We start from the raw sequence: 24,956 nt of genomic DNA on the forward strand, positions 1-24,956 counted from the left end.
CGATCTATGACCAGGTACCCTCAGCAAGTCGCCACCTCGTGTCGAATAATTGTGGAAACTAGAATTTCTGTCATACATATGAATATTATCAACAGCATATATAGTAACATTCTGAAGATATAAATACATGGAAAACTTAAAATATTATTCTTAATAAATATGGGCTTACAGCTCTCAAGAGGTCTAATTCCAAACATTTTTCGTATTATACGTTTTTGTGTTATAAATATTCTGTCACTGTTGACTGCATTCCCCCATAAAACTATGTTGTAACAAAGTCTACTATAAACAAGGCTATAGTATACATTTAACAGCGCAGAGATGGGCATAATATTTTTAATACGGGATAATGCATAGAACGACTTATTAAGGGACTTACTGAGCATGTCTATGTGAACTGACCATTTTAATTTTGAGTCGAGATGGATACCTAAAAATTTTGTATGATTTGAGGAATCCAGTAGTACATTGTTAAAACTTAGATGTAGTACAGGATTTACAGAATTTTTTATTAAAATATATTACTTTTGTTTTGTCTACATTTAAAATTAGGTTATTAGATCGACACCAGTCATTAAACCGAGCTAAAAAACTATTGCAAGTAGATGCCAATTTCTCATAGGTCTGTGCTGAGACCACAATAGAAGTATCATCTGCAAATAACGTCAGGTCCAAAATATCAAACTGGTTAGATGCATCGTTAATAAACAACAAAAAAATCAGGGGTCCTAATACAGAGCCCTGTGGAACTTCCAGATTAATAAAACGTTCCTCCGAAATAGCTTCATTGATTTTAACAGAAATTATCCTATCTGATAGATAATTGATTAGCCAATCTAAAAATATGCCTCTAAAACCAATATTATACAGTTTATTGCTAACAAAACGACTATCAAGACAATCAAAGGCACGGGTTAGATCAAAAAAGAGACCTGCCACATATTCACCTGCATCCAAAGATCTGTAGACCCTTTCACAAAATCTGCAGGCAGCAGACTGAGTGGATCTACCGTTACGGAAGCCATGTTGACAATCACTTACAATTTTAAATCTACCCAAAAACTCAGACATACGGTTATACACAATTCTCTCAAATACTTTGGAAAGTACACACAATAAGGAAATAGGTCTATAATTTGAAATGTCTTCCGGATCGTCTTTTTTGTAAATAGGAATAACGATTGCTTTTTTTAGAATACTTGGAAAGACTGCTTTACCTATTGATAAATTTATCAAATATGCAATGTGGTTTATTATATCAGATGACATAGCCTTTAATACTCGTATCGAGATAGAATCAAGTCCAGTGCTTTTTTTATTTTTTAAATTATTGATCACATTCATTACCTCGTTACCAACAACAGGTCTAAAGAAGAAACTGTTTTTAAGATTAGTAGAAGATGTGCAACTATTAGATCGAGAATTCCCAAAATGATTTGACAGTTTCTCTTCGGTTACTGTAGCAAAATAATCACAAAAAACTTCAGACAACTGCTTAGAATCAGTACAACTTTCACCATCTATATTTAATGCTATGTTTTTTTGGATAGATTTCCTGCCAGTTTCCTTGTTAACAAGATTCCATACAGTTTTATTTTTATTACTTGAATTATTTATCAATTGATTATGGAATTTTAATTTAGATTTTTTTAATAGTTCCGCGTGGTCTTTCTTAATTTTGGCATCTTTTAGTTCTTTATTAAGCCAGTAAGCATTTTTTAAATGAACACTAGACTGCTTAACTTCCGGAGTAATCCATTTTTTATTGCAAGTCTGCTTACTGATATTATACCGTTTTACTGGACAGCAATAATCTAATACATATTAAACTACTTATAAAATTTTCAAAGGATTTATCAACATTATCGGTTAAATAAATATCGTCAAAGTCAGTTACAGATAGCACAGAAGAAATTTGTTTAAGGTTGTTGTCAGACAAGTCTCTAAAATATTTATAATTAGGCTGGTCATTGGATTTAGTACAGCTACTATTAATGTCTACTACAAATTCCAAACTGATTGCTCTATGGTCACTTAAATGCGCTTCAAAAACATTAGAATTGCATTGAAGTATATTAGCTGTATTGGTTATAATATAGTCAATCTTGTCGCTACCCTTGTGGGAACCATAGAGGTTATGCTAAGATTGTGGCTCATTAGAACATCGTTAAAAAGAATTTTAAATAAACTATTTTCTAAATAATCAATGTTTAGGTCACCACAAATAAAAATATCGTCAACATACCTATTACAGAGTTCAATCGTATAGGAAAACTGCTTCAAAAACAAATAAAAGTCTCCACTGGGAGGCCTGTAGATACTGATGACTGCAACTTTTCTTTCACAAAACATTATTTTTACCGCACTGCACTCATAATGCATCTCCACAGCAAAACTGGCACACATTGATGATCCGATATTCATACCCACATTTCACATACAGAACTGATCCGCCATGCTCATGGATAGGTCGACAATAACTGGTTACAAGATCGTAACCCGGAGTTACCATTAGGGATATTTCATCCTGCTTACACCAGTGCTCCGCAATACTGACGACAATGGGATTTTCTTGGTCAAGCAGAATTTCCAACCTCTCAAGTTTGTTTCTAATAGACGCTGTATTTAACTGTATAATTTTAAAAATTGCCGTATGTTTTGTTTCATTGTCGATAGATACTTCTACTCGATTTGCTCTTTCTTTTTCCTCAATTGAAATTGCTTTACTAATGCTTTACTATTGCGCGGTGTAGACCCTATTCTAATGTTAATTATAGCATAAAACGTCTCTACCGGTGGTTTTTCTAAGACTACGTTAAAAACACGAAACTTTTCAATTGGAGTTTTGGTTGAAGTTTTGTTTCGTATCGTATTGAAATTTGACACGGATAAGCGCCGGTGTTTATATAAACAAAGATATGAGCGTTCAAAATCGTCGCCGCTTAGGATGTTTATAAACATTATACATGATGTACAAACATGAAAAGTAGTCGGAATCGGCAAAAAATTGAAACTTTATTGTTTATTTATGAAGCATAACGTAAACAATTAACGTAAAAAGTGAAATTATGTATAGTTCATATAATTAGCTACAATCTGTAAAAGTTTCAAGTTTCTACATTGTAAAAAACAAGAGAATTTAAGCATTTTCCATTAAAATGGTTTTTTTATTTAAACAATTAATAAACATAAAAAAAAATTATTGAATATTCGTGTATTGTTCCCGCTAATGCATATGTCTGCAAATTTTTATTCATTTGAATTGAAGAAAAGGCAGTCAAATTAACGTCTACAGATTTGACCCAAACGATTGAACCAACGAGAAGTGTTTAAAAAAACGATGCCACCATATTCTGGTGACATAAATATAGAAAAGTAGTTCTAGTTTTATATATTCGTGTTTGCCACCATCTTCTTTAACGAGTATTTTTCTCTTTTTTATTATATAAGCTGCAGCAAAAAGAAGCGAAAAGAAAAAAGTATGGAAAAAGTATCTAAAAACCAAATCGGAGATTTTGGACACAAAATGAATGAAAACTATTTTAATAACCAGAAATTGTTCTATGGTACATTGAAACAGCTAAGACAAAAGAAATCACATAGATTAAGAAATATAAGAGATAAAGAAGGAAATATATTAACTACAGAAAGAGAAATAATGCAAAGATGGAAGCAGTATTTTGAAGAACTAACAGAATGGAAACAATATCAACAAGAAAGAGAGGAAGACATGATCGAAAATACAAAGGAAATGCAACAACTAACAAAAGAGGAAATTGCAGAAGCCATTGACAAATTAAAATTGGGAAAATCTCCAGGCCAAGATGAAATCACAGCTGAAATGTTAAAGTACATGAGTGAAAATTCAAAAGAAAAATTCCGAGAACTACTAAATGAAATAATCACAGCAAAGGAAATACCATCTGATTGGAAAACAGATATAATAATACCACTGTTTAAGAAGGGAGACGCAAGAAATTGCGAAAATTATAGGGGTATTACATTGACAAGCATTCCTGCCAAAATATTCAATATAATAATTGAAAAAAGGCTAAGGGAAAAACTAAAAATAAAATTAGAAGAATCCCAGCATGGCTTCAGAAAAGGAAGGAGTACCCAAGATCTGATTTTCATATTGAGACAAATAGGAGAAAAACTATTGATGAAAGGCAAAGAGATACATATATGCTTTATTGATCTGAAAAAAGCTTTTGATAGAATAAGAAGGGAAGATATATGGAAATGTTTAAAGAAAAATGGAATAGAAAAGGATATGATAGAAATAATTAAAGCCTTGTAAAAAAATAATAAAATAAAAATAAGGACGCACAGTCAAGAATCTGATGAATTCCCGGCAAAGATAGAACTAAAACAAGGCTGCGTACTAAGTCCATTACTTTTCTCAATGGTACTAGATGACGCAATAAAGCAATGCAAGGAGAAATCTAAAGACATGATATTGGGAAAATGGAAAATGAACAATGTACAGATACAAGAATTACTATTTGCAGATGATATGGTATTGTTAGCTGACACGGAAGAGAAACTGCAACAAATAATAAACACTTATATAAAAGAACTAAGAAAAATGAACATGGAAATAAACACCGATAAAAGTAAAACAATGGTTATGGCAACTACAAAAAAGTGATAAAAATTAAGGTAGAAGGACAAGTGTTCGAACAAGTAAACAGCTACAACTACTTAGGTACAATTATTGAAGAAGATGGTAAAATAGACAAAGAAATAAACAATAAAATAGAAAAAGCAGGGACAATTTATAATACATTAAGAAATACGTTCTTTGGAAAGAAAGAGGTACCAAAGAAGTCAAAACACAAGTGTACCAAAAAGTGGTCCGACCATCAATCATCTATGGGAGTGAGTCGTGGACGCTAAGAAAGAACAACAAAAGAAAAATCAAAGCTACAGAGATGAGATTCTTGAGAAAAATAGAAGGGGTCACACGAAGAGACAAAATTAGAAACGACACAATAACTCAAGCTCTAAAGATTAAACCCATAGAGACAATTATAGGGGAACGATAGTTAGGATGGTTGGGACACATCCATAGACTAAACGACACAAGAATAACGAAAAAAGTATATGAAGTCAGAGTACAAGGGAAAAATAAAGTAGATCGCCCAAGAATGAGATAGGAAGAACAAGTTAGACAAGAAGCAGAGAAGAGGGGACTGCAACGGAGTATGGCAAAACAGCTATAAATAGAACAGCATGGAAAAGAAGTATCAAAGAAGCACCACAAGATTAAAACATATGGACAGAAAGATGGGTCAAATAAGTAATTTATATTCATTAAAATTGTATTGTTAAAATAAGTATTGTATAATTATTAAAATATATTGAAATGTAGACATTGAACTAGTTGTAAACAGCGCAACACCGAAAGGTACGAATGGGCTTAATTGATTAAATAAATAAATAAATAAAATAAGCTGCAGCAGCAATGTCCATCTTGCCGATACGGTTTTAAGGCAATTGCTGATGGAACGTCAAAATGTTCGCTACGAAGTACGGAACGAGGTTTGATTCGTTGCTTATTTCAAGACCCCGTGCAACAACTTCGCGAACCTCTGTTGATGACTTTGATGTTCGCGACGAGGTTCGATACGACATTCGGAGCATGTTTGGACCCACCTTAAGATACTCTAAATTAATGGCGCGGAACTTGAACATTTTAATCTTTATGACGTCACGACCAATGAGGGTGCGTTTTGGACTGGCTGCTATAATTTGAATTTTATCTCGATTTTAATCGTTTTTATGGGCCAAACGAAAAACAAAAGCATCTGTTTTTCTTTCGTATATATTTTAAATTATGTTCTGTTGTGATTTAATGCATTTTTTTCGGATTTAAAATTTTAAGCAAGTTCAGTAATGTAATACAATTTTATCGATTTCTTAATATCCCTAATGATCCCAGGCATAATTACATTCTACATGAGCCATAAATATTAAAAATAATAAACCATGTTACAGCTTTTGTTAGCATGCAACTCTGGCTTGTAACGTAATAATATTGATTATTTGTAAGTTAACTATTTTGTTTATTGACATGGTGCTTGAATAATTGCTAGGTTATTAGGTCTATGTAATAGAACACTCTCACATAACTTCCATAATATAATAAAATTTACAATATTTCATAAATATAGTCAAAACCGTATATGATGACCGATATGTAATGAAGGCAACTGATGATCAGTGAGCTTCAAACAGTTGTTTTACAATTATTGAGTATTTAATTCCAATCACTTGAAAAGTAAATTATTTTTCCACCTACCTCTACCGAAAGTATACTTTTCCGGACCTGATTGTAGGGAGCGAAGTTGTTCTTTTCCTCCCTAGGGAGGAAAAGTAAAAGTGACGTCATGGTATTTCATTCATGAAATGTAACTTATTGACGCAATGTACAATATCTATTTTCTATTACGTAAGTTTCTATACATTTTAACGTTTATTTTAAAACACTCTGTATTTTGCAGAACGGTAAAAAACAGTAAATTTTTATTTTGATTTAACAATGTTTACATTATTAATTTGACTTATATTTGACAGTTGACAGTTATATTGTACGTACTTGTTAGTTTTAGTTCTAATAAATTTTGTTGGTCAGTTACATAAATACATTAAGTAAAAATTAAAAAATGACTTGTTATTTGAGGAAGGTGGGAAAACCATATGTTTAACATGGGGGTAAAGTGCCTTTTCCTCCCTTTAATGATTACTGCCCTCCGCTACGCGTCGGGCAGTAAACTTCATTCTCGGGAGGAAAAGTAGCACTTTTCTCCCTTGTTATACAAATAGCTATTTCCACCTACCTCTACCGAAAGTATACTTTTCCGGACCTGATTGTAGGGAGCAAAGTTGTACTTTTCCTCCCTAGGGAGGAAAATATTTTTCCTCCCTAGGGAGGAAAAGTAAAAGTGACGTCATGGTATTTCATTCATGAAATCTAACTTATTGACGCCCTGTACAATATCTATTTTCTATTACGTAAGTATCTATACATTTTAACGTTTATTTAAAAACACTCTGTATTTTGCAGAATGGCAAAAAACAGTAAATTGTTATTCTGATTTAACAATGTTTACATTAATAATTTGACTTATATTTGACAGTTGACAGTTATATTGTACCTACTTGTTAGTTTTAGTTCTAATAAATTTTGTTGGTTAGTTACATAAATAAATTAAGTAAAAATGATAAAATGACTTGTTATTTGAGGAAGGTGGAAAAACCATATGTAAAACATGGGAGTAAAGTGCCTTTTCCTCCCTTGAATGATTACTGCCCTCCGCTAACGCGTCGGGCAGTAAACTTCATTCTCGGGAGGAAAAGAAGCACTTTCCTCCCTTGTTATACAAATAGCTATTTCCACCTACCTCTACCGAAAGTATACTTTTCCGGACCTGAGTGTAGGGAGCAACGTTGTACTTTTCCTCCCTAGGGAGGAAAAGTAAAAGTGACGTCATGGTATTTCATTTATGAAATTTAACTTATTGACGCCCTGTACAATCCCTATTTTCTATTACGTAAGTATCTATACATTTTAACGTTTATTTAAAAAACACCCTGTATTTTGCAGAATGGTAAAAAACAGTAAATTGTTATTTTGATTTAACAATGTTTACATTAATAATTTGACTTACATTTGACAGGACAGTTATATTGTACCTACTTATTAGTTTTAGTTCTAATAAATTTTGTTGGTTAGTTACATAAATAAATTAAGTAAAAATGAAAAAATGACTTGTTACTTGAGGAAGGTGGAAAAACCATATGTATAACATGGGAGTAAAGTGCCTTTTCCTCCCTTGAATGATTACTGCCCTCCGCTACGCGTCGGGCAGTAAACTTCATTCTCGGGAGGAAAAGTAGCACTTTCCTCCCTTGTTATACAAATAGCTATAATTTCCTATATTTTATGTTAAGTAATAATGTTGGATACATATGTCATTCTATTTTGCTGATGTACAGCTGGTTCCTAAAAAAACTGATACGACTCCTATTAAGATTTGATCATTTTTAGCAGTGTATTTGATTGATCTGACATTATATTATATTTATTATGACAGACAAATAATAAAATAAACAAACAAACAACTGATTACAGATGTTAATTCATAAATTGTAATAAATATTAAGGTCTAAATTTTGATAATATTTTGAATTCCTGCATCTTATAAAGAGTATAAATGATAGTTTTTACATAAAATAGGGTTGTTGTTATTATTTTTGAGGTTGAACAGAATAAGTTGTTTGACAAATTTTAAGATTTGGCAGTGACAGTGACAGTATGTAAATAATAAGTATTTATCCTTCAAAACACACTGCTCAATTTTCTACAAATTACGCTTTAAGAGTCGTATCAGTCTTTTTAGGAACCAGCTGTACAGCCTGTTCCTAAAAAAACTGATACGACTCTTAGTAAGATTTGATTATTTTGAGCAGTGTATGATTGATCTGACATTATATTATATTTATTATGACAGACAAATAATAAAATATACAAACAAACAGCCATTTTTTGACGTTGAACAGAATAAGTTATCTTACAAATTTTAAGATTTGGCAGTGACAGTGACAGCATGTAAATAATAAGTATTTATCCTTCAAAATACACTGCTCAATTTTCTACAAAATACGCTTTAAGAGTCGTATCAGTTTTTTTGGAACCCGCTGTACGAACAACTACTGGCACCAGCAAATCCAGCAATAAATCAAATGTCTTTCTTTCTTTCTTTCTTTCTTTCTTTCTTTCTTTCTTTCTTTCTTTCTTTCTTTCTTTCTTTCTTTCTTTCTTTCATAGTTTCTTCTTCTTAAGGTGCCCTGAATTTCTGCATAGGAGTCCACCGTACATTGTCTTATTTAAAAATGATTCTGTTTTTAGCAGCATTGCGACGCATTTCTTAGCTGTGGATTCCAGCCCATTGACGAATATTACGCAGTCATGACACCTTTTTACGTCCTGGACAACTCTTACCCTCTATCTTTCCTTTGAGTACCAGTTGCTGAAAAGTGTATCGTTCTCCTCGTAATATGTGCCCTAATAGTCCAAGAGCTGGAAGCGGATTTTGCTCGTGATAAGTAATATGGACAAACTATGCGGGGATATGTTGAATTAGTCGTGTATAGTATTTTTACTACAAAAGCGATATTACGTAGGTCAAAATTTTTGACGTAAGAGAACTGTCAAAACATTAGAATGTGACATTTCATTATTGCCATGTTTATTATATCACATTCATCACATCACATACTAATGTTTTGACAGTTCTCTTACGTCAAAAATTTTGACCTACGTAATATCGCTTTTGTAGTAAAAATACTATACATCACTTTCCCACACGGCCGGAAACCAGAGCAGAGCGGGGGACGAGGGTAGTTGTAAGGGGTCAAAGTCGCGGTTTTTATTTTTTTTTTGTGACGTTCATGATTGAGATAGTGCACCAAAATTTGGGAATAAGTAGGTATTACTGTAACTAAGAAAAATTTTCAGGGGCAGAACGCTGCGTGGGGGACAAAGGGGTGGAAGCAGGAATAAATATAAAAATTATAAGGTGTTTTTTTGTGACGCTCATGATCTAGATAGTGCACCAAAATTTAGGAATAAATAGACCATGACATAACTAAGTAAAATCTCTAGGGGCGGAAACCAGACCGGGGGACGAGGGTAGTTATAAGGGGTCAAACTCGAGGTTTTTATTACTTTTTTGTGACGCTCATGAGCGAGATAGTGCACCAAAATTTGGGAATATGTAGGTTATGATGTAACTAAGTAAAATATCCAGAGGCGGAACGCTGCGTGGGGGACAAAGGGATAGTGGGCAAGGGTCCGTTTTTCGTCTCCCACGCAGCGTTCCGCCTCTGGAGATTTTGCTTAGTTACGTCATGATCTACTTATACCCAAATTTTGGTGCACTATCTCGATCACGAACCTCACAAAAAGACCCTTATAATTTTTATATTCACCCCTGCCCCTACCCCTTCAACATATCCCCGCATAGTTTGTCCATATTACTTATCACGAGCAAAATCCACTTCTATCTCTCCGACTATAAGTATGCTGTCTTCTTACTTTTTACATTTGATATAACTGAACAGATTTAACTGAAACCCTCAAGGTCACTTGCACCACATCAACGAACGTCTCTCGTGTCTTTTCCTCGCGGTTGCAGATAAATGGGTTTTACTGTACATTGTTAGTTTAATTATCTGTTAAAACGGTTCCATGACATCTCGTAACGCGACAGTTCGTAACCGGACAACTGGTAACGGAAAATTCGTAACATCGACAGTTCGTAACAGCGACAGTTCGTAACGGCGAGAGTTCGTAACTATACAAATTCGTAACGGAGAATTCGTAACGTCCAAATTGAATTACTCTGTTTATTTTGTTACGTGGAAATTAACTGTTACTACAGTTATAAATGAAATTATGGTTATCAATTTAACGAATAAATATCAGGATAAACGCTTTAATTAATCACAAGGTTTATTATAATAACAGGTAATTATAATCTTTATTTTACAAAATGTTTACTTAGAACAATAAAAGGGATAAACTTTTAAAAATATTGTTAGAAGTTTGTATCTATTTAAATATTTGTTTGTGTTTAAAGAGTTTTAATATACCTATTATGAAACACGAAATATAAAATGTGTTACATAAACATGTTTATCCAGGTACTGATTCGTTAAATTGATAAATATAATTTCAATTATAACTGTAATAACAGTTAGTTTCCACGTTAACAAAAATAAACATAATAATTCAATTTTGACGTTACGAATTGTCCGTTACGAATTTGTATAGTTACGAACTGTCGCCGTTACGAAGTGTCGCCGTTACGAACTGCCGCTGTTACGAGTTGACCGTTACCACTTGTCCGGTTACGAATTGTCTCGTTACGCGATGTCTGGTCACGGTTAAAATATCGTTTTCAATGTTTTTTTCAATCTGGTAACTTTATTATGAGTTTTTAAGCAGTTATACATTTTTAACAGTAATGGACCATAAATACAAATCCCTTCTTCAAAACGTAGCCACAAGACATATCATTACGCCGATGAAAGATGGCAACGAAATTGTAGATCAGTTAAATCAACTTAGGAAACTAGATTTGCTGAACTATTTTGTTTTGGCAAGTTTAAGTAATATTAAACGAGTCTTGGATGCTGCTGATACTCTTGGATATTTTAACAGGTAAGGTAAGGTTTTTAAAAATCCATCCATAAAATTGGTAGGGGAAACCGGGGCAAAACGAGGCTCGGGGCAGAACGGGAAATGCATCGGTGTGCATAACTTATAATCGTCATAATATCTGCCATAGCGCCATTCGAACGAACGTGGGTTGACTCACTTCACTCATAAGAAAGAAACTTCTAGTCACGTAATGTACTTATTTACAGACATAAAATCCGTTTTCTTTTGTTTTGTTAAAAAATTTAGTGATAATTAAGTATAGAAATGATATAAGATGAGTAAGCAACTTTTATCACGTTTTTCATTCAAATATGATAGATATGTTACTGAATTTTAAGATTGCGTGCTGTGAACCGTTTTGTATCTTTTACGTTAGAAATGACTAATTTTATTTGAAAAGATGTCTGTTGGTGCAAAGTGGTTGGGGCAAGACTGGACTATCCTATTCTATATTGCCACTACTTTACAGCATTTAAAATTTGTAAGAAGAACCTGAATAAAACTGAAACTAATAAAAAAATCATTAAAATCAAAGAAAACTAAAGAAGAAAACGAGATAGACACTGACTCATTGGAAGAAGATGAGAAAGATTGTGGTTGTATCTACTGTGGATACTTATATTTGCTGTCAAATGAAGGATGTGTGTAGCGTCTGCCATGGATGGGCTCATAATTCCTAAGCAGGTATTGAGGATGAAAACGAAGGTGCTTATATTTGTGAACTCTGCCATCATCATCATCTTGGTGCTACAGCCCTTAGAGGGCCTCGACCTTCTCAAGCTTTCTACGCCATTCTGTTCTGCCCGTTGCTTGCATTTCCAGTTGCCGACTCCGATCTTCTCGGCATCTTGTTTTACCCCGTCCATCCAGCGTGCACTCTGCCAGCCTGACTAAAGGCTGTATGACCCTATGCATTTTCTTGTATCATTTCTAATATCGTTTCTGATATCGTTTCTGATATACATTTTCTTGTATCGTTTCTTGTACGTACATTTGTGCCCTGTATGACACTATGCAAGTTCTTGTATCGAAAACTGTATGAAATTCGGCACGTGATTGGTCGAAATTTTGTTTGTCACCCTGTGTCACGTTACATTGGTATGGTATGGTAGTATGGTAGTACTGCGTCTACAGCTGATTTTAAGGATTTTATAAAATTTATATACTTTTAAAAACAAATATTTTAATGTTAACTAGAATTTTTACGTTGACTGTTAATTATTTGTGTTTTTTATTTTGTTTTGATATTTGTGCTAAAATATTTGCATTAGAATTATCTTCAGTTTGATCCAAATTAGGAACTATTGTATTTTCGTCTATTAAAAAATTATTCACCATGAAACCTAAATTTATAGTTTGAACTTTACTAGGAGCTAAATATATGGTTATTAGTAGAACAGTAGTCCATACCAAACGGTATATTAAGTATCAATAAAAGATTTATAAATAATACCTACAAAAAGACAAATAAATTCATCAAGACATAAATCATATGATCTCATTTTCAGCCGCCATTATGACATTTAGAAGTTTTACCAGCAGGATTTACGTTTTTGCTCTTTGCGCAGAAATTGGCGCAGTTCTTGTACAAGAATCTGTGCCTGACACAAATTCTTGTATCGTTTCTGATATCGTTTCTTGTATCTGTGTATGACACTATGCATTTTTTTGACATACCAGAAACGATATTAGAAATGATACAAGAAAATGCGTAGTGTCATACAGCCTTAAAATACATTCACATTTTGCCCCGTAGCATTTCCCAAAAGCGTAATTAGTTGAATACATATATACCAAAATTAATGAGACCTATCAACAGACTGGCGTAATAGAGTTGGGAAGGTTGAGGCTCTTTTATAGGACTGTAGCACCATTGATGATGATCAACAGACGCATGTTGCAAGACTACTAAAAAATATACTGCAAGGACCCCTTGTCCAGGTTTAAAGATGAAGAACATAAGTAGATGACACATCAGAAAGGCAGATAATTAGATTTAATTTTTTTGCGATATAACTAAGGTTTCCTAAGGTATGGTTTTTATTCTACGGTATGCGGCAGAATAAACAGTACTGAAATGTGTATGCCTCAAATTTGTATGTGTCATGCGCCAAATTGTACTGAGTGGTTTCCGAATGTCTTTATAACGTATGTGAATGTCGTTAGGATGGTTTTCAGTTTCGCAGGAAATTTTTTATCGTGCTCTTACGGAAAAGGTCCCGAAAATGATCCAAGCTTAAAATCAACAATGGTGTCAGCATAACGGATCAACCTGTCACACGGCCAGGGAGTCTCTTTGAATTTCGAATACTGGGCGATAATTTTAGGATCGGGAATTATGGGGAATGCTGAAGTGGGCAGACCGATTCGCCATAATATGATATTCTGGAATTGTGGACTAGAATTAAAGATTTTCTTCGTGCCAGAGGGCTTCTTTAACATATGCTTTATCGGGAACGTCGTCGTGAGTAATATTTGTACGGCTATATTATGTATACTAAATATATAAATAATCATAAACATTTCAATATTCATTTTAGTGCAGTCACTGAAGGTGGATATGAGCTATTACCTCCGATTTCGTTGAACCTTTCGATTTGCATGAAAATTGGTGATTGGTTAGAGCATATCTCAAGGAACAAAGGTGACATGGTACCAACTTGCGCTTTTACCCTGGGGTGTGGATGCCACCCCTTCTCCGGGGTAAAAATTATTTTATTAAAATAACCCCCTAATTCGGTAGAGGGACAAATTCTAAGCAAAATTTGTTATATAAAGTTATTAAAATAAATCAAAACTTTTTGAGTTATTAAAGATCAAAGATTTTATTTTTTCGTGAGAAAAATGCATGTTTTAACCGATTTTCCCTCAAAAAATATAAGTTTTTGCAAAAAAGTTATTATTACCAAAATTGAAGCTAATAAAAAATTAAATAAACGCTTTACTAGAAAATCCTTTTAATGTTAACTGAAAGTGAGTTATAGGTAATTGAATGTATATTTTTTTCGGCGAGTATCCAAATCTAAGTATTCAAGCTCAAATTACGGGAAAATGATGCATTTTACAACATAAACTTATTTAAAATTTGTCAAAGTACTTAGAAATACCTATCAAATGAGATCTCGAACAAGTTGATAGCATTCAAATTTATGCACCAAAATTTTTTCAAAATTTAGCTTTTCAAAAATTTTCCAAAAAAAGATATCGTTTTTTTTTAGAAACTCCGTTAATTTTTACGATATCTTGTTTGTGTAAATACCATTTGAAAGTTAATTCCAGAGGCTATTAAACCACGTTGAATTTAATCTTTTAAACCCTGTACTTTTTAAAAAACGCTGGACGGAAGGGCCGCCCGAGAACTTTATCGTACCGATATATTATCGTTATCTTACTAGATACTGGCATTCTATAAAAATAACAAAGTTACTCGTTATTTTGATATTTTAGAAACACCTTGTATACTTGAAAATATTTTATGGGTCTACGCATCATTAATTCCTGCATTTGAGAAAATGTTCGGGGACACACTATAGATTATTGCATAAATCAATAGAATATTAGTCATACTTTCATTTCAAATTAGTTCATTTTTCTGAGAAATTAATAGTTTACAATATTTGCATTTTACTGCATGGATCGTAATGAAATTTTGGGAGTAGCCCAAAGCCCAATCTCCTAATTCAAAGTCTATCCTATATACTATATACTATGGGGCTTTTATCATGGGGGCGGTTCCCACCACTTCTCGGGGATAGAACATTTTTATTTTCGAATTGCATGGAGCAAAAGAAAGAATTTTAAGAAAATTTAAAAATGCGCCCTATAATTTGATCTTAGTTTTTTCACCCGTCCAACTTTTTGAAAGTAGAAATAACACTATATTAAGAGGTATTGCAAAAGAAAAACAATGCATTTAAATTCTGGTGAAAGAGGGGTTAAATGTATGTACTTATCATTTTTCCTTAAAATACATTAGTCATATCTTTTTTTGCACCATATTTCGCTTAGTTTGAATGTAACCGACATTTAACGGTGCTCGTTTTAAAGGCCTTTTCAAACACTACAAAAGCATGAGCACTTTGAGCATGCACCAAAAAACAAACTCTTTTTACCTACCATATCTCTTTTTGTATTATAAATAGAAAATTTACGAAGAAACGAATCTCTTTTTTATTTATAATCTAAAAAAAATTTTATATAGTGTTTTTAGTTTAATGCATAGTTTTTAAGGTATTCACAAAAAACCGTCCGAAAACGTGTTATTTTTGAATGAAAATGGCCAATTTTCAACTACGCATAACTCAAAAATTATTGAGTTCTCAAAAAAAAGTATAGATCAGTTTTTGCTTAAAAATAGGTTCTCTAGCCACTTCCATGCTTATTTTGACCAACAAATTTTCCACCCACTTGAAGGGGTGGGAATTGCCCCAAGAAAAAAGCGCCATAGTATATAAGGTAGATTTTGTTTCTTGAGCTATTCCCTACTTACTGTGAAAATATCAAGTACATCGATGTAGTAGGATGGAATTCGGAGCCAAATACCCTCATTGACTGCCCTATAATAATGCTCTGCTATGATCGCGTGAGAGGGGACACACACAAGGTTCTAGCAAAATTTCAATTTTCTGTAACTTTTCGAGTTTTTGAGTTACAGCAACGACTTTTATGTCATTGGAAAGGTAATTTTACATTATTTCAAAATGTGTAAAAATATATAGGGCGTATCTAAAAAATTAAGATTTTTTTTTCATTTCCGGTTCAACCGGAAGCCATATTGTAGATGGAATTTATTGTGCTAATAGATAATAAAGTACTATATACGTCTGCCAAATTTCAAATTTTAGTTTCTATTACAGAGGAAGTTACGGGCACTCGAATATTTTTTTATAAACAATTTATAACTCCCCTCCTATGAGGAGTTAAGAAATCTGACTATTGTTATTCAATGTAACGATAGGATATCAAAAACATATCAAAAAATAAATAAATTCCTTGGAGCCATTTTTGAGAAAATCTAGTTCAAACTTATGTCAAATTTTGACCCCTTAAATATAGGCAACCCATAACTTTTTCTGAACAACGATAATATTCTTGTTATAGCCCCATCTTTAGGCTATACAAATATTTTTTCAAATTAAATTTATCTTAAACAAGTTTTTAGATTGGTAGGGAAATGTATCGGGTGGGCGGTCGGCCATGCTGGCCGCCATTTTGGATTTGGAAATGTGAAATTCCGTATTTCTATTTAATTGTCGATGAGCTAACTTTAAGTTAAATTTCATTCGTTTCGGTCAAAATTTGCAAAAATGGGCCCCAAATAACCCCCCTATTTCGGCCCCCCTTTGAGAGGTTTTTTTCAAAAGCTTAGTTTCTCGACAAAATTCTCTTAAACTTACTCATACCGAATTTCATCGAAATCTGTCCAGTAGTTTTTGCTGGGCGGTGGCGACATACGTACGTACATACGTACGTACATACGTACGTACATACGTACGTACGTACATACTTCCGACATGTTTTTTTATTTGCTTTTTAGACTCAGGGGGACTCAAATCGTCGAAAAAAAGTGAAATCTGAAAAATTTTTTTTTGCACGATCCTATAACTTTATCTATTATACTCATACTGCGTATGTAGTACGATAAAGTAAAAATCAAAGGCCCCGGTTATATTGCACTCGCAGCAAAATTTAAGATTTAAACATTTCTATCTCGGTTATTTTTCACCCCACTGAAATAGGAAAATAGATAAAATATTTCATACAGAAAAAACTAAAATTTTGTTAATATCATATTTAAGTATATTGGATATTTTTTGAGTTATTATCAGAAGAAAATGAAAATTATGATAATTTTAAAAATTCTGATTTTTTTAAACTACATCTTTTTTCAAAAATATGCATTCGAAACCTGTCGAAATTGTGGAAATTATTACTTATGCCAATATAAAGAATTCCTTGTAAGGACTATTATAAGTTTTAATTTTTGTGGAAATAGCGTATGTTTTATTTTTCACTTTTTCCTAAAAAATTCGAAAGGGTTATCTTATTTTCATCATAACTTGCTCAGTTTTGATGCTATTATCTCCTTCTGGAGCTCATTTGATAGGTATTTTGAGGAACTTTGACAAGTCTTTGGCATGTATATTTTACAAAAGGCATCGTTTTCTCGTTATTTAGGCTTGAATACTGAGATTTGAGTACTCGTAGAAAAAAATATACATTCAATTACCCATAACTCACTTTTAATTTAACATTAGTGTAATTGTTTAAGTGAGCAGTGTATGTATTCATACATACATACTGTTCTTACGATGTCAGTTGGACCAGTATAAAAACAAAATTCGACACCGATTGTCGGCACCGTTTGTAAAACATAGGCGGCGCAATAGAAATTAATGAGTAAACTTTTATTTTTAAATTATGGTTCAATATTTGTTAAACAGTAATAATGTTGTTGACTGTTCACATTTCTTTATGAAATTGACACCAAAGATAATTAAAAATACATAATACAAATGAAATTTAACGTGCTTATTAATTTGAGAACTAAAGAAATAAGACTACACTTTGAATATACACATAAAATACATGAAAACGAACAATTCCTCTTCCAGTCGAATTGTCTAATTCATGACTAATGAAGAGATCACTTTTACTACTGTATAGTATTTTTACTACAAAAGCGATATTACGTAGGTCAAAATTTTTGACGTAAGAGAACTGTCAAAACATTAGAATGTGACTCTTCATTATATCCATGTTTATAATAAACATGGAAATAATGAAAATTCACATTCTAATGTTTTGACAGTTCTCTTACGTCAAAAATTTTGACCTACGTAATATCGCTTTTGTAGTAAAAATACTATACATAGGACATATTTTTGACAAGTTGAAATATATCACTATCCGTGTGTTCAGAACTTGATTCGACACTTGTCGTGTTTATAACTACCACACCAATATTGGAAAAGAAGTGAAAGGCGCAATTTACACAACAGTTATCAGACCAATAATGACATAAATACGCGGCAGAAACACGACTTGATACAGAAAGGACAGAAAGAATGCTAGAAACAGCAGAGATGAAAATACTTTGAAAAATCGATGGGATATGGGAAGAGGTAGAAGTGCAGATATACGACAGATATGCAAGGTGGACAACATCAATAACTGGGTAAAAAGCAGAAGAGTATAATGGAACAACTACATGAGCCAAATGACAAAAAACAAAGTAGTAAGGACGGCGAGAGACGGTTCCCCAATAGGAAGACGATCAGTTAGGTCTGTATCCCGCGTATGAAAAAAAAAAAGTTGATTAATAGTAAGCTGAAAATTTGCTAATAGCTTAAACGGTGTCTAGTTGGATAAACTGTGATATATGAGAACACTGTAACAGGGGCAGTTTTAATTGTGGTTAAAAATTTGGAACGGTCAGACTTAAACTCTCCGAACAGAGATTAAACTCTCATGCAAAAATCAGACTGCTATTTATCAGCTGTCATAATTCCTGTCATTTGACATATTCTACATGTTCCACTCATTAAAACGCCCATTTGGTGATAAATAGTAGGCTGATTTTTGCATGAGAGTTTAATCTCTGTTCGGAGAGTTAAAAAGGGCCGGTTGTTCGAACGCTAATCAACAATGATCATTATCAAATAATTAATTACTGTCAATGTCAACTTTGTTTGGGTTGTTAAAAAGTCTGTGGAGTCTATAATCAATTAATATAACAATAATTATTAACATAATTAATAATAAATCTCATAATTGTAATTAATTATGTTTTCAGCAACCCAAACAAAGTTGACATTGACAGTTTTGGTGACAGTAATTAAATATTTGATAATGATCATTGTTGATTAGCGTTCGAACAACCGGCCCTAAGTCTGTTCTGTCGGACAAAATACATGTGCCGTTTTCGTGGTCTGGCCGTTCCAAATTTTTAACCTGTTCCACAATTAAAACTTCCCCTATTCCAGTGTTCCCATATATCAAAGTTTCTCCAACTACACACCCTTAAGCTATTAAACAATTTTCAGCTTGCTATTAATCAACTTTTTTTTTCATACGCGGGATCCAAAACTAAGTGGGAAGACCACGAAAATGATGGAATGACAACTTACTGGAGCCACATTGAAAAACAGACAGTCATGTCTACACAAGAAGAAGAAGAAGGAAAAGAAGAAGAAGACATTAATATTGGTGACAAAGCAAGATAATATTTTTATTTTACTTGAACTTGAGCTACACAATTTTTCCAAATGTCACTTTTGACTTGTAAGTATATATATTGTATTAAAATAGAAAATAGTGAAGAATTACCAAGAATGATGGAAGCACTAGATAGTGAATCGACAAAGATGGGACTGAACATCGCTTACAGTAAAACAAAAGCCATGACCAATCAACAAGGAGAACCAATAATTACAGTGGCACAAACAAGAATAAAGCAAGTAAAAGAGATATTCTAGGACAAATCACTAAATTAAATAAAAAAATCAGACCGAAGAAATAAAAAAAAATAATAAGATTGGCCTGGGCATCACAAACTGTCTTTTATTCTAAAGAAAAAAAAATACCCCCAATACCTAAAATCAAGAGTCTTCAATCAATGTACACTCCCTCTCCTCATATATGGCTCTTAGACATGGACACATACAAAGGAAAATATGGAAAAAATAAAAATATGAAACATGAAAAATTCCATTAATTACATTATCCAATCAGCGGACTGAGCAAATTGACGTCATTAAATCTCGCATAATATATGGGACATCCTGTATAAACAATACAGTTTCAGTATAATACAATACAATAAAATTTAAAATTGATCATTAAAAGTATATAATACTTACAAATGCAATTTAATGTGCTTATTCATTTTTTAAGTACTAAAGAAATGAGACAAAAAATGTATTATAAAAATAAAATAATTGTAAGTTATGACGACGACACTGTTTATTTAGTGTTTATATTGCTTGCCGCCTTTGAAACATGAGAAGGTATTTTGACCAGATAACGATATGATTTGAGCCTAAGCACTTCCGAACAATTTGACCAATTACTCTTCAGTATTGCCCAATAAGATACGTTAGAAAGTAGTAAGCCACACCCGCGTCCATGTGGACTAATACAAGGAGTGATCAATTTTGAAGCAAGCAAATGTTTATATGGTTTATCTTTATTTCTATGCTCTTCGTAGAATTATTGACCGGACCCCAAAAATGCTTCTGGTCCAACTGACATCGTAAGAACAGTACATAGTCGATGATCCTCTTATACCTTAAGGTTTCGAGGTGTCTTTTTTACTCGTTATTCTCTGCGAACTTACGCCACTTTTTTCGGTCCCTAGCTAATTCTTTGGCTTCCTGCCACGATTTCCATCACACATATTCCACGTTTTCCTTGGTCGGCCTCTCCTGTTTTTCCATATCAGCCTCGCTCCCCATGTCATTTTAACCTGTCTGCCGTCGTTCATTCTAAATAAGTGCCCAGTCAATTTAATTTCTTTTCATGAATTTTTTCCTTTAATGATTTTACTTTTAATTCTCTTCTAATATCTTCGCTACGTCTTTTATCGATTCTCCTAGCTCCCACGACTTTTCTTAAATACCTCATTTGCGCTGCTTGCAATCTCTTTTCTTGTTTGTCGTTCAATACCCAATTCTCTGCTCCATATGTAGTGATAGGTTCGTAAATTGTTTTAAATATTATCATTTTGGTTTTCCTAGTTATTTCTTTTTTATTCAAGAAGTTTTTATATAGCGAATGATATGTTCTTGTGGCTGCTTTTATCCTATTTCCAATTTCGTCTTCTTGTGTCCCCTTCTTATTTACAATTATTCTACTATTATTACTATTACTATTACTATTTTTTTGCCTTGGATTTCAATATTTAAGTTAACATCTTTCTTGGATATTGCCATTACTTTTGTTTTTTCCATATTAATTATTAGATTGTAATTTTTTAATTCTGCCTCCCAGATTCTTATGTTCTCCTCCAGAGCTCTTTCAGTTCTTGCCACAATAACAATATCATCTGCAAATACACAGGCTTCGATTTTTATTTGTTGTAGGTTTCTGTATCCTATGGTATATTATATTATTATTATTATTGTAAGGTATTGTATGGTATATTATGGTATATTAGTATATTATTATTTGTAAATTTGCTGGAAATAAGATTGCCTGTTCTTAACTGATTTATGGTATTGCAATACAAACTCTGGATTGTGGTTATCAGTTCCATATCCACGTATGTATTCAATATTTTATTATCTTTAATTTTGGTTAAAATAACTCTTTTGCAACAGCTCATAGTTTTTGAGTTACATGTGAAAAACAGCTTTAAAACATGCACTTTTTTTACGAAAAAATAAAATCTTTGATCTTTAATAACTCAAAAAGTATTGATTTATTTTAATAACTTTATAAAACAAATTTTGCTTAGAATTTGTCCACCTATCGATTTATGGTATTATTTTTAATAAAATAATTTTCACCCTCGAGAAGGGGTGGCATCCACCCCCAGGGTAAAAGCGCATATTAGCATCATGTCACCTTTATTCCTTGAGGTATCCTTTAACTAATCACCAATTTTCATGAAAATCGATGAAGGTTCAACGAAATCGGAGGTGAAAAGCTTCAGTTACTGCACTGTTTCAGCACTGTTTATTTTGCCGCATACTGTATTACATATCTTATTTTGGTGAAGTACTCTAATAAACTGGTAATAAAATAAAAAAATTAAATTTAATGATAAATTATGTTTTAGAAAGTTTGCGTGGCATGCAATAACCCAAGACGATGGTGAACTTAAATGTATCTGCCGGAATGCCACAATATTATTCGTCAAACCATTACCGAACACTACATATCAGGACAGATTAGGTACCATGCAAAGGACTTATCAATTAAATACGGAACCGATAATAGCTTCAGCATTTTATTTTGATCTAGCTCTTCATTCCTTCATAGCGGTTAAGTAAGTAAATTATAAATATTTTTTTCCAATGTATCCACGAACTATTTATTGACATTAAATAGAACATTCATAATTAAAGAAAAATAAAAATCATAATATAATATGCAAATAATTTGCATATTCGCCCCTGTTCGCCATCCCTTTGTCCCCCATGGAGCTGTCCGCCTCTGGAGATTTTGCTTAGTTACGTTATAAACTACTTATTTCCAAATTTTGGTGCACTTTTTCTACCACGAGCGTAAAAAAAAACAATAATTACTTCGACTTTTACCCCTTATAACTACCCTCGTCCCCCGCTCAGCTGTCCGCCCTGTGGGAAAGTTATTTATACGACTAATCCAAAATATCCCGTATTTTGTCCATATAATATTGGTATGTGTGATTCCATTTCAAAACACTCAATTTTGGATCAAAAAAACGTTTGGATCTCCGATTTGTCTTAAACTTGGTGTATAGCTTCTGCGGAACGTAAAAATAAGCTCGAGCTGAAGCATTTAAGCCCGAACAGTCTTCTTCTTTTTTTCTCAAAATATCATTTTTAGCGATTTTACAGTGATTTGGTATTTATTTAAACAAATTTGTATATTTTATCATAAAGTATCAGTGGAAAAACATTTTTTTTTCATAGAAAAGAGAAAGGATTTAAAAATGTCATTATAAGACATTATAACAAGTTATCTTGATTCAAAAATAAGTTTTTAATCAAATTTTAGTGCAGTAAACGTTAAAATACCGTTTTTTTACATATTCCTCCATTCCCAAAATACATAATCTTCGATTTGGCTAAAAATTTGCCCACATATAGCCAATACACAGGACTTTAACTGGTTAAAAGGATTTTTATGGTTTTTCATTATCTACAAAAAAAGTTACATGCAATAATATCAGAGTCAAGGATATAAGCGTATACAGTAATAGTCCTGTCGCCAGGGGGGTACAACGGCCTCCTTAATTCAGATGGACTTACCCAAGTTTTTTTTATGTATTTTGACCCGTAGAACACGAATTTTTTGGGTAACAGTCGATCCGGATGTCGATAAGATTGTTATAAACAAAGAACTTGAGGAATTACATAACAGCGATTTTTCGCAAAGCAAAACATTTTTTTGTATTTTTTGGCTGATTCTAAGCAAAAAATGTTCTTACAAGTTTTTTCGTAGGATGCATAGTTTTCGAAATAAACGCGATTAAACTTTCAAAAAATCAAAAAATTGCAATTTTTGAACCCGAATAACTTTTGACTAAAATATAAAATAGCAATTCTGCTTACTGTATTGGAAAGTGCAAGTCAAATTCTATCGGTTTTGATTATTTGCATTGCTAAAAATTAATTTTTTTATTGTTAAACAAAGCTATAAACACATTGTGTTTCCCATGCCCAATGTACGTAATCTACGTAGAAATTGTCTGTATGCGCGCCTACTCGTTCGATTTTAAATGAGAAATGCATTGAAAACATCATTCAAGCCCTATGTGTTTATAGCTTTGTTTAACAATAAAAAAATTAATTTTTATCAATGAAAATAATCAAAACCGAAAGAATTTGACTTTCAAATGCGGTAAGCAGAATTGCTATTTTATTTTTTAATCAAAAGTTATTCGGGTTCAAAAATTGCAATTTTTCGATTTTTTTAAAGTTCAACCGCGTTTATGTCGAAAATTGTGCATCCTACGAAAAAGTTGTAAAAACATTTTTTGCTTAGAATGACCCAAAAAATACAAAAAAATGTTGTGTTTTTCGAAAAACCGCTGTTATGTGATTCCTCAAGTTCTTTGTTTATAACAATCTTATCGACATCCTGATGAACTGTTACCCAAAAAATTTGTGTTCTACGGGTCAAAATACATAAAAAAACTTGGGTAAGTTCTGAATAAAGGAGGCCGCTGTACCCCCCCTGGCGACAGGACTGTAAGTACTAACTAGTACTAACTAGTCTCGGAAAATATCTACTTCACGACAAAAATTGTTAAAAAAAATTGTAATAATTGTAAACACGATATATTTGGAACAATTTCAGTTCCTACCGTTTTTGTAGAAAAGTCGAAAATAGCGGAGACATCACACAAAAACCACTGATATAAAACCAATCAGGTTTTACGCTCGCACTTTTACCACATACGTACTACCTTAAATATTAATTTTGGCAAAAATATGACAGAGATCAAAATTGTTTAAAATTTAATTCTCTCCATTTTTGTGTAGATATAGGTATTTTTATTGTAAAACTAATGATAAACGAGATAATTCAAAAGTTAGGCTCTAACTCTCATTATTTTCCCCCTTAACTCGGAAAATATTGACAGCACAAAAAAATTTGCAATAAAAGAAATTATAGGAAATCGTATTTTCAGCAATTTCAGTTCTTACACTTTTTGTCGAAAAGTTGAAAATGGCGGAGATATTGAGCAAAAACGGTTCTCTTTTAAAATCAAGATGGCGGCTAACGTAATAGCGGAATTCATTCGCGATTTTAAATTTATACTACCAATTACCCCTCTAAAGATAAGTACCTCTCTAGAAAAATAAAATTTTTGGTCAGCTCGGCATGCAAGGTCAAATGCTATCCCCACTGGACTACATACTTTTGAGTCTAATATTATTCCATGTAACTTTTTTTTATTGTAAAACTATGAAAATCCTTTTAACGTATTAAACCCTTATCTTTTGGCTATATGTGGGCAAATTTTCAGCCAAATCGAAGATGACGTATTTTGGGAATGGAGGAAAATGTTAAA

The 24,956-nt window shown here is 32.6% G+C and overlaps 1 protein-coding gene across 1 annotated transcript in view; it reads left to right on the forward strand.

Annotated features, from left to right (window-relative positions):
• Nucleotides 1–24,956, forward strand: part of LOC114341431 (ionotropic receptor 25a) — a 77,604-nt gene that overhangs the window by 23,424 nt on the left and 29,224 nt on the right. Inside the window, exons 4-5 of the mRNA XM_050652485.1 lie at nt 11,032–11,230; nt 22,011–22,220. Coding sequence (XP_050508442.1) covers nt 11,032–11,230; nt 22,011–22,220 — 409 coding nt within the window. The remainder of the gene's footprint in view (nt 1–11,031; nt 11,231–22,010; nt 22,221–24,956) is intronic.

The sequence above is a fragment of the Diabrotica virgifera genome, chromosome 5 (assembly GCF_917563875.1).
Source record: "Diabrotica virgifera virgifera chromosome 5, PGI_DIABVI_V3a".
Taxonomy (NCBI): domain Eukaryota; kingdom Metazoa; phylum Arthropoda; class Insecta; order Coleoptera; family Chrysomelidae; genus Diabrotica; species Diabrotica virgifera.